The sequence below is a fragment of the Grus americana genome, chromosome 8 (genome assembly GCF_028858705.1).
Source record: "Grus americana isolate bGruAme1 chromosome 8, bGruAme1.mat, whole genome shotgun sequence".
Classification (NCBI taxonomy): Eukaryota; Metazoa; Chordata; class Aves; order Gruiformes; family Gruidae; genus Grus; species Grus americana.
Window position 1 is genome coordinate 17176139 of NC_072859.1, and position 13044 is coordinate 17189182.

Consider the following 13044-nt stretch of genomic DNA (forward strand, 5'->3'; position numbering starts at 1 on the left):
TTTTTCTTGGAGAATGATTTGGGGTTTTAGGGGGGAAGGGTGTTGGGTTTTTTTGAGACAAGCAGAGGGAGCCTTGTCACTGTTGCCAAAGCTGAAAAATCCTTTCTACTGAAATGTGAATTCATCATTAGTACCAATTTTTGCATTTGGGTAAACCTTGAGAGGGATAAAGTAAGAGTAATTATTCAACTCCCTTCTTTCATGTCATTAGATACATATGAGGTATCATTTGAGAAACGCTTAATATGACATTTTCAGTCAAGGCTAAATTTCCCTAACAGCTTTTAAAACAGTTATAGCTAGTTATGTAAAAAATTGAGGCTTTCAGCCATTAGAGGACTACTCAGTCTAAATCAAAGAATGTCATGCCTCTGCAGTGGTTTTAGTTTGAAAGAAAGATTTTTAAATGACAATTTCAAAAACAGTGGCCCACTTAGCATAGAAATATGTGCCAATTATCTTATTTATACAGTGAAACAATGTGATTTTGTATCTTAGGGTCCTAGGTCTGACTTGTCAAATCTCCATTAGAAAAGGCCACTTTTAGTAATGTGACTTGCCAGTAATAAAATGGAGTATGGAAATCCTATGGATTTCTTTATCTGATTTACAGTGAAAATACAGAACAGTAAAAATAAAAAGAAATACATTTGATCATAAATTTTCTGCTTTGGATGCATTTTCCTTTTGCTCTGAAAGATGTAATCATTGAATGACATGTTGTACATGCTTATAAATCAACATCAAATTGAATTTTTTTACTGACTTCTACATAATGCCTTGAGTTTTTTAGCAGCTTCTTTTGAAAATAGTAATACTTTTGTGGAGAGAAAGGGCAATAAAAGAGAACAGTTCGAGTTTGATTACCCAAATGCATTATCTGAAAATTCACGTTCTTCTAAGCAGTGTTATAACTCATGTTATGTATTAATTACAGTGAATATCCTCTTGATTATCCAAAACCTTCCTTTCCAATATTATTATGCCCCTCAGTTCACTCTGAGATTTATTGTCCTTCATTAGCTTAAATGCAATAGGCATACTAGCACTTCTGGGTTGTTTTTTTGTTTGTTTGTTCAAAGGAGTCATAGCTTTTAAAGACTCTCCAGCTATCTTGACCAGTTTTGTTTTGAGAAAAAATTGAGAGACAATGAATTCATGTTTTAAAAGAAAAATTCTTCATCCCTTCAGTGACGTAGCTTATCACGACAAAGGGGCTTCATGTAACACATAAATATACTTCTGTTTGCTGTTACATAGCTTACAGTATCAGAAACAGCAAACCTGTCTGAAAGAAATTTGAATTCTCCTGGACTAATAGGTATAGTATGTTCCTCACTCTGCCATTTGCTACAGGACTTACTTCATCTTACAGAAGTTGATCTTAGAAAAATGGGAATTGAAAATCAAGTCCACCGAACACACATCGTTTCCAATATCCTGCTGCTTCAGGAGGTAGAAAAAAAGAGAGGTAAGATTTCCATGTTGTCTCCTAAAGACTGAGTTAAGGCAACCTGAGCTTTCCTGTCACAAAGACATTATAAACTAATACTGTGATTTAGCCTAGGATACTGCTCTGAATACAGATCACAGAGGTACTTTACACAGACAAGAAGAAGAGCTAAACATAAATCTTTTGGGAAGGTTTTAAAAAATAATATAACCTGTACTTTTTTAAGAAGTTGTCATTTAGAAAAGGCTCCACTTTGATTTCACTTTCTGTTGCTCTCTCAATTTTCAGCTTAACAAGATACAGTAATGTTAACAGACCATAATTGACGGAAGACTGTGTCACAATGTCTTCCTCACTTGGAAAGATCATATCAAAAGGTCTAAACCAAGCTATTTTCTGTATATGCCACCTCATCCCTAGTGAGGAGAGAGGAAAAGTGCTTATACAGTCAGACCTGACCCTCCTTTTCCATTTGGGACTTTGCTATGAATTAAGACTTGATCACTACATCTTTTGTAGCTTTTCTGATGCTTTTTCAGTTCAGTATCAAAATTCAACTCAAGTTCATGAGAGTTGGAACAAGCCCTGTAAGACATTCTATTCTGAGTGGAACAATATAGTGAGATGTTATAGAACTAGACTTGTTAACTATTCTCAAAATATCCTGTACAATAAGATAACAAGTATTATGCAGTCTGCCCAGTAATTCTAAAGATCACTGCCTAAGGCTTTTACAAATTTAATGTGAAGCAGTGATTTACTTGGCTAACATTCCTGCTTTTACCCTCTCTTGGTCAAGATAAAAAGACTTTTGGAGCATGCGTAGAAGTTGAATATTCATAAAATGTATTTAGCTACTTCAACTTTTCAGAAGAAATTAGAACCAGTTGTATATAAGTACATCAGTGTATTTTCTCAATGTTTTCTGAGGAGCTCAAAATAGGTTTAACAATTACATAACTTCTACAATTCATTGGTTTAAATTTTCTGAAATATGAATATAAATTAGACATTTATGTAACTGCTACTGTGAACAGATTAGGAAATTATTCAAGCTGATTACTGCAGTGAAACTAGATGCGTTTCAATTAGAATTTATTTTCTTGTGGCTTTGGGACTGCATTTTGTAACCTTTTCAGGTCCTGGAGTGAGGACTATATTGCAGTTATCAATGTAACTTTTTTTTCCCAGAGGAAAGGACTGTTCAAACTGTCATTCACATGGTGAATTGATTTATAGATAGTCATGTAACATTCAATCAACTCACTGGAACGTTCCAAATGCTATTAATATAGCTACAAGTCCTGATTGTTTAGCCTCAGATTTGTTGAGCTAAGTCTAATCTTGCCGTACTGCTGGTGATTTCAGTGAATTTGAATTGGAGTCAAATGTTTTATCTCCAAACTGGAGCGTATATATTTTTTGACCTCTGGACATATGTCTTGCAAGGTGACAGCACGATGCCATTTGGTTTTTGGTTGGTTTTCTTTTGCGGGGGGGAGGGGGGCAGTTAAGTGCTAGAGTTCTTTAAGCTAAGTTCTAGTAGAAGTAGTGGTGGTTCATATTTTTATGGGCGTTTATCTTGGTGAGCAATGATTTCGTTCACTCTCTGGTTTTGGCTAATGAAAACAATTAAGTGTATAATTGAATTATGTGTTTGAAAAATAGAGCCAAATTGATCTCTGAGTTGTTCTGTTTATGCCAGGATATTTACATCCTAGATAGCTTTGCCTATTGTATTAAAGAATTCTGGAAAGGCTGCAAAACAGATGAGTTCAGTCAGTCATACATGAGTGCAGACTGTTTTGTTTTCCAGTAGGGACTAATGGTTGTTATCTAGTCCACAGCCTATTATGACATGGTTTTGTTTTGTGTCTGTCTTTGACAGAGTGCTGTGTCTAGGAGCAAAGTGCCTAATCAGTTACACTGAAATGCTTGTTTTCCAGCACTGAACTGTACTGAAGTCAGACATTAGAAAAAAAATTTTTAAATGAAATTTATTAAATAAATACTAATGTTCTACTAATGTACTTACCAGTGCAGAGCAAAGGCTATATTCTTCTGTTTGCTGTTACTTTGAGCTTTAAACAGTATTGTATTTGTTGCTGGTTCAACAGTTTCCAGACGGGGCTTGATGTGATAAGTCACTTTAATATGTAAGCATTTCACAAGGTTAATTTTATAGGACTAAGCATTTCTTTGTACAGTGAAGTTAAGTTTTGGAAAATCTTGTCAAAACACTTTCTATTTTCTAAACTGTTAACTGGTCTGAAACTACTTTCACAGAACATGTCTCAGTACACTGAGATTTGGATTCATCCTGTCTAACTCTAGCTACTCGAGCTGTGTATCCACAGTAATTAATACCAAGATCTGTGCATAGACATAATGCCCAGCAACACATTTGACCTGGATCAAATATGTGCACATGATCACATATCTTTTGAATTAGGGAGAGTACACAATACGAAGTTCACTACCATATGCTTTTACGCTATCTTTTATGCCACCCAATGATAGGGAAGTGATTAGAATAACTGGTTTGACATGAGTAGCGTTAGCTGATCAGTAGAAAAATAACCATTCAAAATTGTTAAACCATTTCAGTCCAGCAGAATGATTTTTATAGTCGATCAGTGCTTTGAATAACAGGGCTCTGATATATTTGATCAGTATTAAAAAACTGAAAGGCTGCTGTGCCATTCACTCTTGACCTTCACTGAAGCTAGGGTTCCAAAATGCTAGCCTAAGCAGTCTGTACTCTCTTCAGCTTTCCTTTAACTGCTTTTTTCCATCCTATATCATTCCTTTTGTTGTTCGTAAAATTCTGCAGCTACATAGTGAATTCATTGGGAAATTTATCTGCCTGAAAAACAACTTTTTTTCCCCTCATATTCATCCAGATCAACTCCTCATGCCAGTTCACTGTTCAGCTGCATAAACATTAGTACAAGTACGAATGGCTAAGGAAGAAACAGCAGAGGTGGGCCCTCGTGGCTGAAACAGCCCCACTGCCTAAAGTGAAACCACAGCTGAAGGTGTTCTATAAGGAGGCAAGTCACTCTGTGCTCCCTCTAGATATTAGAAAGAGACAGATGAATTCAGCAGATAATTCAGTCCACTTTCAATATGAATTACCATATGGAGGTGTCTATTTTTTTAGTTGATCGTAGAGATATCCCAAGATGGCTGACATCCTGGCAGATCACTCGGCAAGTGCCGATAGCTGGTACAATGAATTTAGGCCTAAAAGCTACAACTGCAGTTGACGTGCAGTGTTTCATCTCTTCTTTTGAGTGCAGCCTTCCAAATTTCAAGAACATGTTAGTTTTCTTTTCTCTAAATCCTGATGATCTCAAATATTTGCTTAGGGCTTATCACTATATTTAATTTCCTTGCAAATCAAAATACACAAGTGGAAAAATGTTTCCAATTTCTGCAAACTTTCTTCCTAAATGCAAAATTGTTAAGAGTTCTGAACATACTTCCTACGCTGTTTCATGAGCAGAAGACCACATGGCTGTGTACCGGGTCAAACTGAGAGCTCCTCAAGTCTAGGATCCTGTAGGAGGTAGTGGCAAAGTAGATGTCAAGTGAAACGTGAAAGACCACACTAAGCCTCGTAGTGATGCTTTCCGAGAATACTTTCTCAGTCTCTAAACATTTAATCTAACAAAAATGAAGTTTCAGAAAGGTATGAATGTGAAGAGCCATAAATACTCTTTCCACAATCCTTTTGCCTGTTTCTTGACTTACCTTTTGATATGCACCGCAGCACATTCTGGATCTTGGTGTCCTGCCATCTAGGCCAGTATCCATTCATGTATTCATAGCATGCTGTGACTCCTTTGAGACTGAACAGAAAACAAAGGTACAAGGAAATTGTAGAGTCAGAGGGTGGGGCCTGCAGCTTGCCTGGGCTTGTCCCAATATGGAATCAAAATGCATCCAAAATTCAGGTATTAAACCACTCCCAAGTAAAGCAAAATATGGGCTGTGTTTCTGTCTGTGCTTATAGGAATGTTCTCAATGGTAATCTAGCACCTTTTAGTAGTCTTAGAAATGTTTGTTTGGCATTGCAAAGAAGCCAGGAAATAACTTACCCTCTTCTAATAGCTTCTTCTGGTATGAGAGAAACTGATGACAAATTAGGTGTAATCTGACCGTTTTATTGCACGCAAAACGGTCTTTCTTCCCAGAGCATGAGGCATGGCACTCTGCCCTGTAACAATTGACAGTTCAAAACAGACATTCTGGAAGCTGTAGTCCAGTACTTACAGCGTAGCGCCCCAGAAAGGAAGGGTGGTTTTCTCAGTGTCCTCTAATACAACTAAAGCAGGGTTTGATGCTGTGTGGGATTGGGACAGAGTGATATTTAATCATGTTACTGTATTGTGCTGAAGTCTTTAGGAGTGTGGTTTTATTATGATTTCTTATGACCTACAGTAAAAGAATAAATCATGCTTCAGATGTGTTGGGGAATCCCACCGTGATGTGACCAGCTCCTTCAGTGCAGTAGAAATGTTACGTATAGAGAGGGTAATGTAAATATAGAAATACAAATGTCCATTTTGATATAATAAAAAAGTACCTTGGATATTGGCAGAAATGGAAAATATTTCTTGGTTCCTTTATAACCATGAATTTAAATATAGAATTATTTTGGAAAGCTTTGTATCATTTGACTATTAAAATGTTTGTGTGCATTTGTAATTATTTATGATGTACTTTTCTATACATCATTGGCTGAGCTATGAGTGGATAGATATATAGAAAGCTAAGTGACAAGAATTTTTTTCTGATGTGTTCTAAGAGCTAGAACTTTTTTTTCCAGTACCTTTTTTTTACCAAGCTGAATTCTGATTAATAGCATTTTATGGCTTAATGTTATTTTGTTAACATCTTACAGTGTTTTCCTTTGAGAGGCTAAAGGTATAAAGAATCTTACCTTTTTGTCTTATACGTGTTTTCTTATATATGAGAGATCGCAATTTCAGTGGGATATGTATTGCAGATCTCTTACAAATTTGTTTGTTGTACAAAGAAGGCCAGCCTTAATGGATATAAATAAAATATATACATTGACATAATTTGTTGTGGGTGAATATAAAATAATGTGCAAAGCCTGAATTAGATTAAAGGTAATTAATATTCTATAACTTCCTGCTTTTGGTGGGGGAAAGAGGTTTGGCATTTAAATTCTTAAATAACTGTTTCTGCATACGTTGTATTTCTTGCTCTGCTGCAGTAGTGTAAAGTTAAATATGAAGTGCTTTCTTGCCATGTGGGTCTTCTCTTTGTCATTCATTATATAGAAGACCTAAGATGTGTGCTGTTACGAAGGCAGATGAGCAAGCAGTACAGATCCTTGCTTGTGACAATATAAATAGAGACAAGTCCCTGCTTGTGGTGTAAAATAACTGAGGAACTCCCTCATATGTTTTTATTAGATGGCCAAAATAATTAGCATAAAGCCATAACTGGTTTTGCCTTGTCAAACCCAAATATCTTGCTTTTGTCACTCTCAGATAAAGCAGTTATACTCATTCTGGGTTTTTTTTGCTTCTCTTTGAAACATTGCAAACACAACCAGAGTGCTTTGGAGCAGCTGTATGTAGCGTCAACCTGGCAGATTCCAGACTAGTGCTAAAATATTCTGCTAGCATTGCCAATAGATGGAGAGGAGGCTGCTTTGAACACTTTCATCTGCATAATAGTTAGAGGTGATATTGCTGCCTGTGTGGTCTGTTTTGCTCTCGCTGTGAGCTACAAGGATTTGAAGGTTTTTGCCATTTCTGTTTGAGGTCAGAAATGTAGATGCTGTTACAAAGTTGTAAACATACACCGCTGTATCATTTCATCTGTTGAAAGTTCCGAATTTGTTTATTGCTGCTTTCTGGCCTTCTGTTTATCCTTGTCTCTACATCAGTTATGTTCTAAGTGAAAAACTCCCCAACATCTGTCACAAACAGAGTCTGTTAATTCTCTTGTATTTGAGACTTTTTACAGAAACATGGGAAAACAAAAGCTTACAAGGAAATCTTAGGTTCATAGTAACAGGTTTTCCACTGCTAGAAGCAAAGAGAGGAAAACAGACCCCCTGGTAAAAAGGAACCCATAAAACCTCATCCAGCTTTTGTCTAGTATTGTCCTTCAGTTTAATATGCCATTTACCAAAACTAGTCAATAAAAGAAAACTGAGTTTAGTGCAATTTTACCCATGTATTTCAAACTTCTGAAAGAGGTCTGTCTAATCTAAGCCAGCACAAGTTGTTTGACATGATTTTCAATACTAATTTGAAGACAGAGAGTGGGAGGACAAAAACACGTGTTATTGTCACAGAATAGGCGCAATAATTTATTTTTACTAATTTTTTTTACTAACTTTTTTTTTGTTAAAGATGATACTCAGTTTTCTTGTGTTATATCTGAGGGCTATACTTAGGTGGTTTTTTTGCTTCTAGCAGTGGCTGATACTAGCTGACTCAACATAGGTGGAATTCTGTAGCTCTGAGAAGTTCTGATAGCTACAGTGAAACTTTTTTCCCAACTCCTTCCAAAAGTTTTGGCTTCTTTCTGACTTAAGACTTACAATAGTGAGCTGCATGCAGGTTAGTGGAGTTTAACAGTAAACCAATTCCTATTGGAAAATACTGATTTGTCAGAACTAAAGTTTTTAGACACTAGTAAATGAAGATCAGATATCTGGTATTATATGTACCCAGTTTGTACCCTTCTAGGTCTGCAAAATTAAATGTGCTGTAGCCAGAAACTCCAGCAAGACAGAGCATGATCATGCTCCAGTTTGTCACTGAATGAACTAAGGTTTATATAACTCCTTATGCTTTACCACCAGCATTCTTTCCAGGATGATCAGTTATGGGACATTTCTGCTTGCAAAATTTTCTGAGGCTAGGGGTTGCAAGGCTTCTTGACTGACTCATAACAGATAGATCTTTGGGAGTTTCTAAAAGACCTTGTGTCTCCAGGCCCAAGACAGACCAAATAGCAAGACTGGATGTTGGTAGCTTTATTATGGAAGTCTGGATAGCTGCTGACTAAACTTGTCTGCTTCAGTTGGCAGCTGGGAGGGACCTTAAAAAGCACAGTTGCCATAGCTCTTAGTTTTCAAACATAATATTGTCAGATTTCAAGTACTGAAGCATTTTTCACTTTGTCATTCTAATTTGTCTTTGATTAATTTGCAAATTACCAGCAAATAAACTTGATTTCCTAGCCAACAATTATGCTGATCATTATTTTTTTCTACGTGGCATCTGTGGGAGTTGAGGGAATGTAGCATTTTGTTTGAGTCCTTTCTCTTCTAAGACAAGTCTACAGTAGAAACTTGCATTGACTTTTGTTTATCAGGAAATCTACAAGAACTGCTGTGTGAGCAATCCGTGCATACCATGTCCTCAGCTTGTGTAGTTACTTCTGCATTTTATCATTGCAGCTGCACAGTAGTGCTTTTAGAATAAATGTATTTTCTCCTGGTTATTTTAGGAAGACTGGAATTCTGATGTTTAAGGTCAAACTGAAAAGTTACAATGAATCCTCTTGTTTTGTCCCATCATCTCTTTTGTTACCGTAAGCCAGGCACATTTTGATAAATGGTCTCTCAAGAACTGGCAAATACCCAACTCTTGGCACGAATAATGTGCGCAAGCTACAGCATCGCATGTCTTGGGACATATATCCCAGTTATTGTTCCTCCTCACTCATCTGTTCGGATAGCTGTTTGTACAGGTGTCTTTGCACCAGATGGAAAGGTGCACCTGTACATACTTCCTTCAGAAAGCAGAAGTCAAGGGTAACCATAGAAGGCCACAGCAGTGTGTGATATGTGAACAGCAATTGCCAGCACACTGCAGGTTTCTCAGCCTCCCCTATGCTGATGTCACAAATGACATTTCTGTGGCAAGGTGATACATAGACAGAATGATGCCATATAGATAAAGAAATGGTTAAGGTGTGGAAGGTCAACATGGAATACTGATGGGGAGGGCTTGACAGAGGTGCTGTGCTTGTTTTAGGACATTGGTGCTTCCAGTCTTCATCCCACATCTCAGTAAACCCATTTCCAAAGTAGATATAAAGTATGAAAAGAATAAAATTTTTGCAACGAGGAATCTAACCTAGCTTAATTCAAAGTAAGTCACAACTAATGTAGCTAGTGTAGGCAGTCCTGCGAATTCTTCATTCTTACAGGTTGCAGGCAAATTCTTTTTAACAGCTTTGTATCAAGTATGTACAAGGATGGGTTGTATAAATTGTCATATGTGAAGATGAAGTCCAATTTTCAATTTCATCTGAAGACAGAATAAAACTCCCAGGAATAGGATGTAATGACTCATGCAGGAGTAATCACAGTTTATGCAGGGCTGCTGAGCTACCAGTTCCATTACTTAGCACCCAGTCATGTTACTAAGGAAATTACTTCTCCTTTTCTAGTTCTTATTCATAAAACATGACAATGAACAATGATATTGTTTCCTATGTAATTATTGTGCCTGAAAAATTCCTGAGTTTTTAGAATCAGCCAATAGAGACCATCTTATGTCCTAATGAAATTGAGTTTTTGTCGTGCTTTTAGATGTTTTTTACCTGAACTGTGGAATGTATGATTTAGAGAAGCAAGACATTTTCCTTTATGCAATGAGGAAAATAATAGTGTGCACTTCTGTAGCATCTTCCATTTGATAAGCTGATAAAGTATTATACAGTCTTTCCTGTGAAAAATATCTACCACTTTGATGTACGTTACAAAATGTAAGTATAGGTCATACAGGAAATGGGTCAGAATACTAGAACTCAAAGTGTAATCCAGGTATGTCAAGTCCTCTCTCTGTATTCTCACCATAATTCCATTTTTCTTGTGCAGGACATTAGTGACACATTGTGGTGTCCAAGATGGGATCACAGTCTGATGGTTTTTGGTTGCTTTCTGCTCTCCCTGCCCCTCCCCACCCTCCCCCGGTATATTTTGAAGAAAGATTGTGCCTGAAATATCCTACAGGAAATCTCCATAGATTGTCACTTGTGGCAGTGAAATTCTGGAATATGACACTGTGCCTGAAACATTTCTGGTACCTCTCTGTCCTCAGTACTTACCTGCTTTTGTGCAACTGGCAATGACAAAAGCAGAGTGCTATCAGCTATTCAAGATTTGCTAGCTTTCCTCGTTTATCAGTAGCTTACGGCATTTGGGGAAAAACTCAATTGAAAAAAGATTGGAGTGAGAGTTTGTTGTGCATTTAGGCCTCATTTTATGTGAAATTGCTTTGAATTTTTGTCCTAGCACCAGTGAGTGAATCATTTGGGAAAGTGTCGTCTTTCACATTTACTTCAACTTTTCTGTTTTGGAAGTTGTTATTGTAAAAGTTGTGTGGCGATACCAGCAGTGCTAATGCTTACCTACTGCTCATGCCTACCTTAAGGAACCAAAGTGGGGTTGCTATGGGAATGTTACTGTGAGCTTCCTTTACCTTGGTATATCAGATAAATTTAATTTTCTGATCTTCTGTCTCTTCTTCTCTTACTGCATATTTGAGCACTCTCTGCCTTTGTTTTTTGTCTCTCATTTTATACTGAACTTCATCTTACTTGAGCTTTCTTATGCAAAGATTCTACTCATATTTATGAAAATACTCATAGTTTTCCAAGAACTTTCCTCTCCTACTTCTGCAACATACACAATGGCTAAAGAATCTTGTCTTGATCAGATGGCTTAATTTTTTTAAAAAATCATTTTGCTGTAAGATATTTTAGATAGCTCAGACTGCAAAATTCGGTGTTCTGGACAATGCATAAAAGCCCAAACTACAGAGATAGATGTCCTAGTTATACCCAGTACCTAAATATGTCACTATGGTAAGTCGCCCTGTGGAATTTTAATCCTGCTATTGTCACCAGATGTAGCTTGTTTGGAGTGAGAATGCCACAGTTTCATTTATTTTTGATGATGGTTTGATAGTACATAGAGGTCCTGGAAGATGAATAATCTGCTCCTTAATGATATTTATTTAGATAGTTTAGGACCGCAACTTCATGTGGTCAGGCTCTGAAGTACATACATTAGAAGCAGCTCTTAAAGCTAGTCCTGATAAAAATGGAGAGAGAGAAAGGATTAAACGTTAGAGTGAAATGAAAATAGCACATGAAGAGGATCTCTCAAAACAGAACAACCATACAACTAGTAGGGATCAAATATTTGTCAAAATCAATTAAATGCTTGGTTAGGCAGAGAAATATTTGCCTCTGGAAAGCTAATGCCAATAGGATAGCTGTGAAGAGATTTGCAGAATGTTGGCTTATGAATTCTGACAAGAGGGAAAGAACAGTGTTATCAAAATTGCTTTGGACAACTGGGATAACTGTGGCAAAACCAGAGAAATGTTGGCCAGGCAGCCTGAAAAAATGAGCTAACAGGGAAGAGACAAATACAGATTTGATCTAGACAGTGCTTTAAATGTCAACTGAGTGTGCCTTGATTTCTATTTAAGCAAAAGCCCTTTGGTTGAGTCAGTGGTACAGCTGAAGATGCCTGAGGTAATTTGTTAAAAATTAATGTTCTATCTATAATTATCTGATTGTTTTAAAACGTATACATACAAAAGGTTAACTAGCATCTGTTCTGTCAATAAGTCTCGATCCTTTACAGCTATTTGACTCTTTGTTTTAGAAAATGCATTTTGTCCCACCAACCTGTTGCACAGATAACTTCATGTAACACGGGGGGAATGAGGGGAAGTCTGCTAATTGTAAGTAAATTGTGTGTGTAAAGTATGTAATAAAACCTGAATTATCCGTGAACAGGATGGATTTAAGAAACGGTTAATTTTTGCCGTAGTACTAATTTGGGAGACGAAATTATGGAAGTCAAGTTTTCAAATCCATGGAAAAAGGGCAAGGAGAGGTCACTGCATGTAAACGACTTGTGTGTCGGGGGTTCGGCGAGACTCAGCCTGAATAGCCTGCGGAGGGGTGTGGTTGGAGAGCCGTAAATCACGGCTCGGCGCTGGCTGTGCTGCTCAGAGCGCCTCCGGCCGCGGCGCTGCCTGAGCTGCTGCACGCAGCGCACGGCCGCGGGGGGCTGCGGGGGCCGGCCCGACGCCACCTCCCCGCGCCCGCCGGTGCCGCGCTCGCCAGGTGAGTGGCGCCCGGGAGTCGGTCTCGTTTGCTGGGGTGAAAACGGAAGAGTCACGGAACTAGGTCCGTACTTTCGCGGCCCGCCTAGTGAGCGATAAGGCGCTCCTGGAAGGCTCCGGTTGAGTCACCCCTAGTTTAGTTATCGTGAACTGCTCTTCCTTAGGGCAGGCTGGGGCAAGTGTACGCGCCGGCTTCTACCGCGGTACGGCCCTGCCTTGGGCTCTCGAGAACGTCCCAGTTCATTTACTGGAAGGGCTCTGGACTCCTGGTTGTTGTGGGTCCGGCCTTCGGCCACCCCTTCGTCCTGCCCGGCACCGCCGCCCGTGGGGCTCTGCAGCCCCGAGGGACCTGGACGGGACTCGCTGCCAAGAGATCGCTTGGCTGGGACAAAACCTCCAACTAAACGCCAGAAAGCCTGGACAGAAGCAGCAGTGATCAGA

General features: G+C 38.3%; 1 protein-coding gene across 4 annotated transcripts in view; it reads left to right on the forward strand.

Annotated features, from left to right (window-relative positions):
• The window catches only part of BCAR3 (BCAR3 adaptor protein, NSP family member), a 109050-nt gene that overhangs the window by 36227 nt on the left and 59779 nt on the right, over nt 1–13044 (forward strand). For 3 of the 4 annotated variants that reach the window (XM_054833794.1, XM_054833795.1, XM_054833793.1), the window contains exon 3: nt 1357–1471. In XM_054833794.1, coding sequence (XP_054689769.1) covers nt 1357–1471 — 115 coding nt within the window. Of the gene's footprint in view, nt 1–1356; nt 1472–12483; nt 12605–13044 lie in introns of those variants that run through there. The other variant, XM_054833796.1, reaches the window with a different exon arrangement.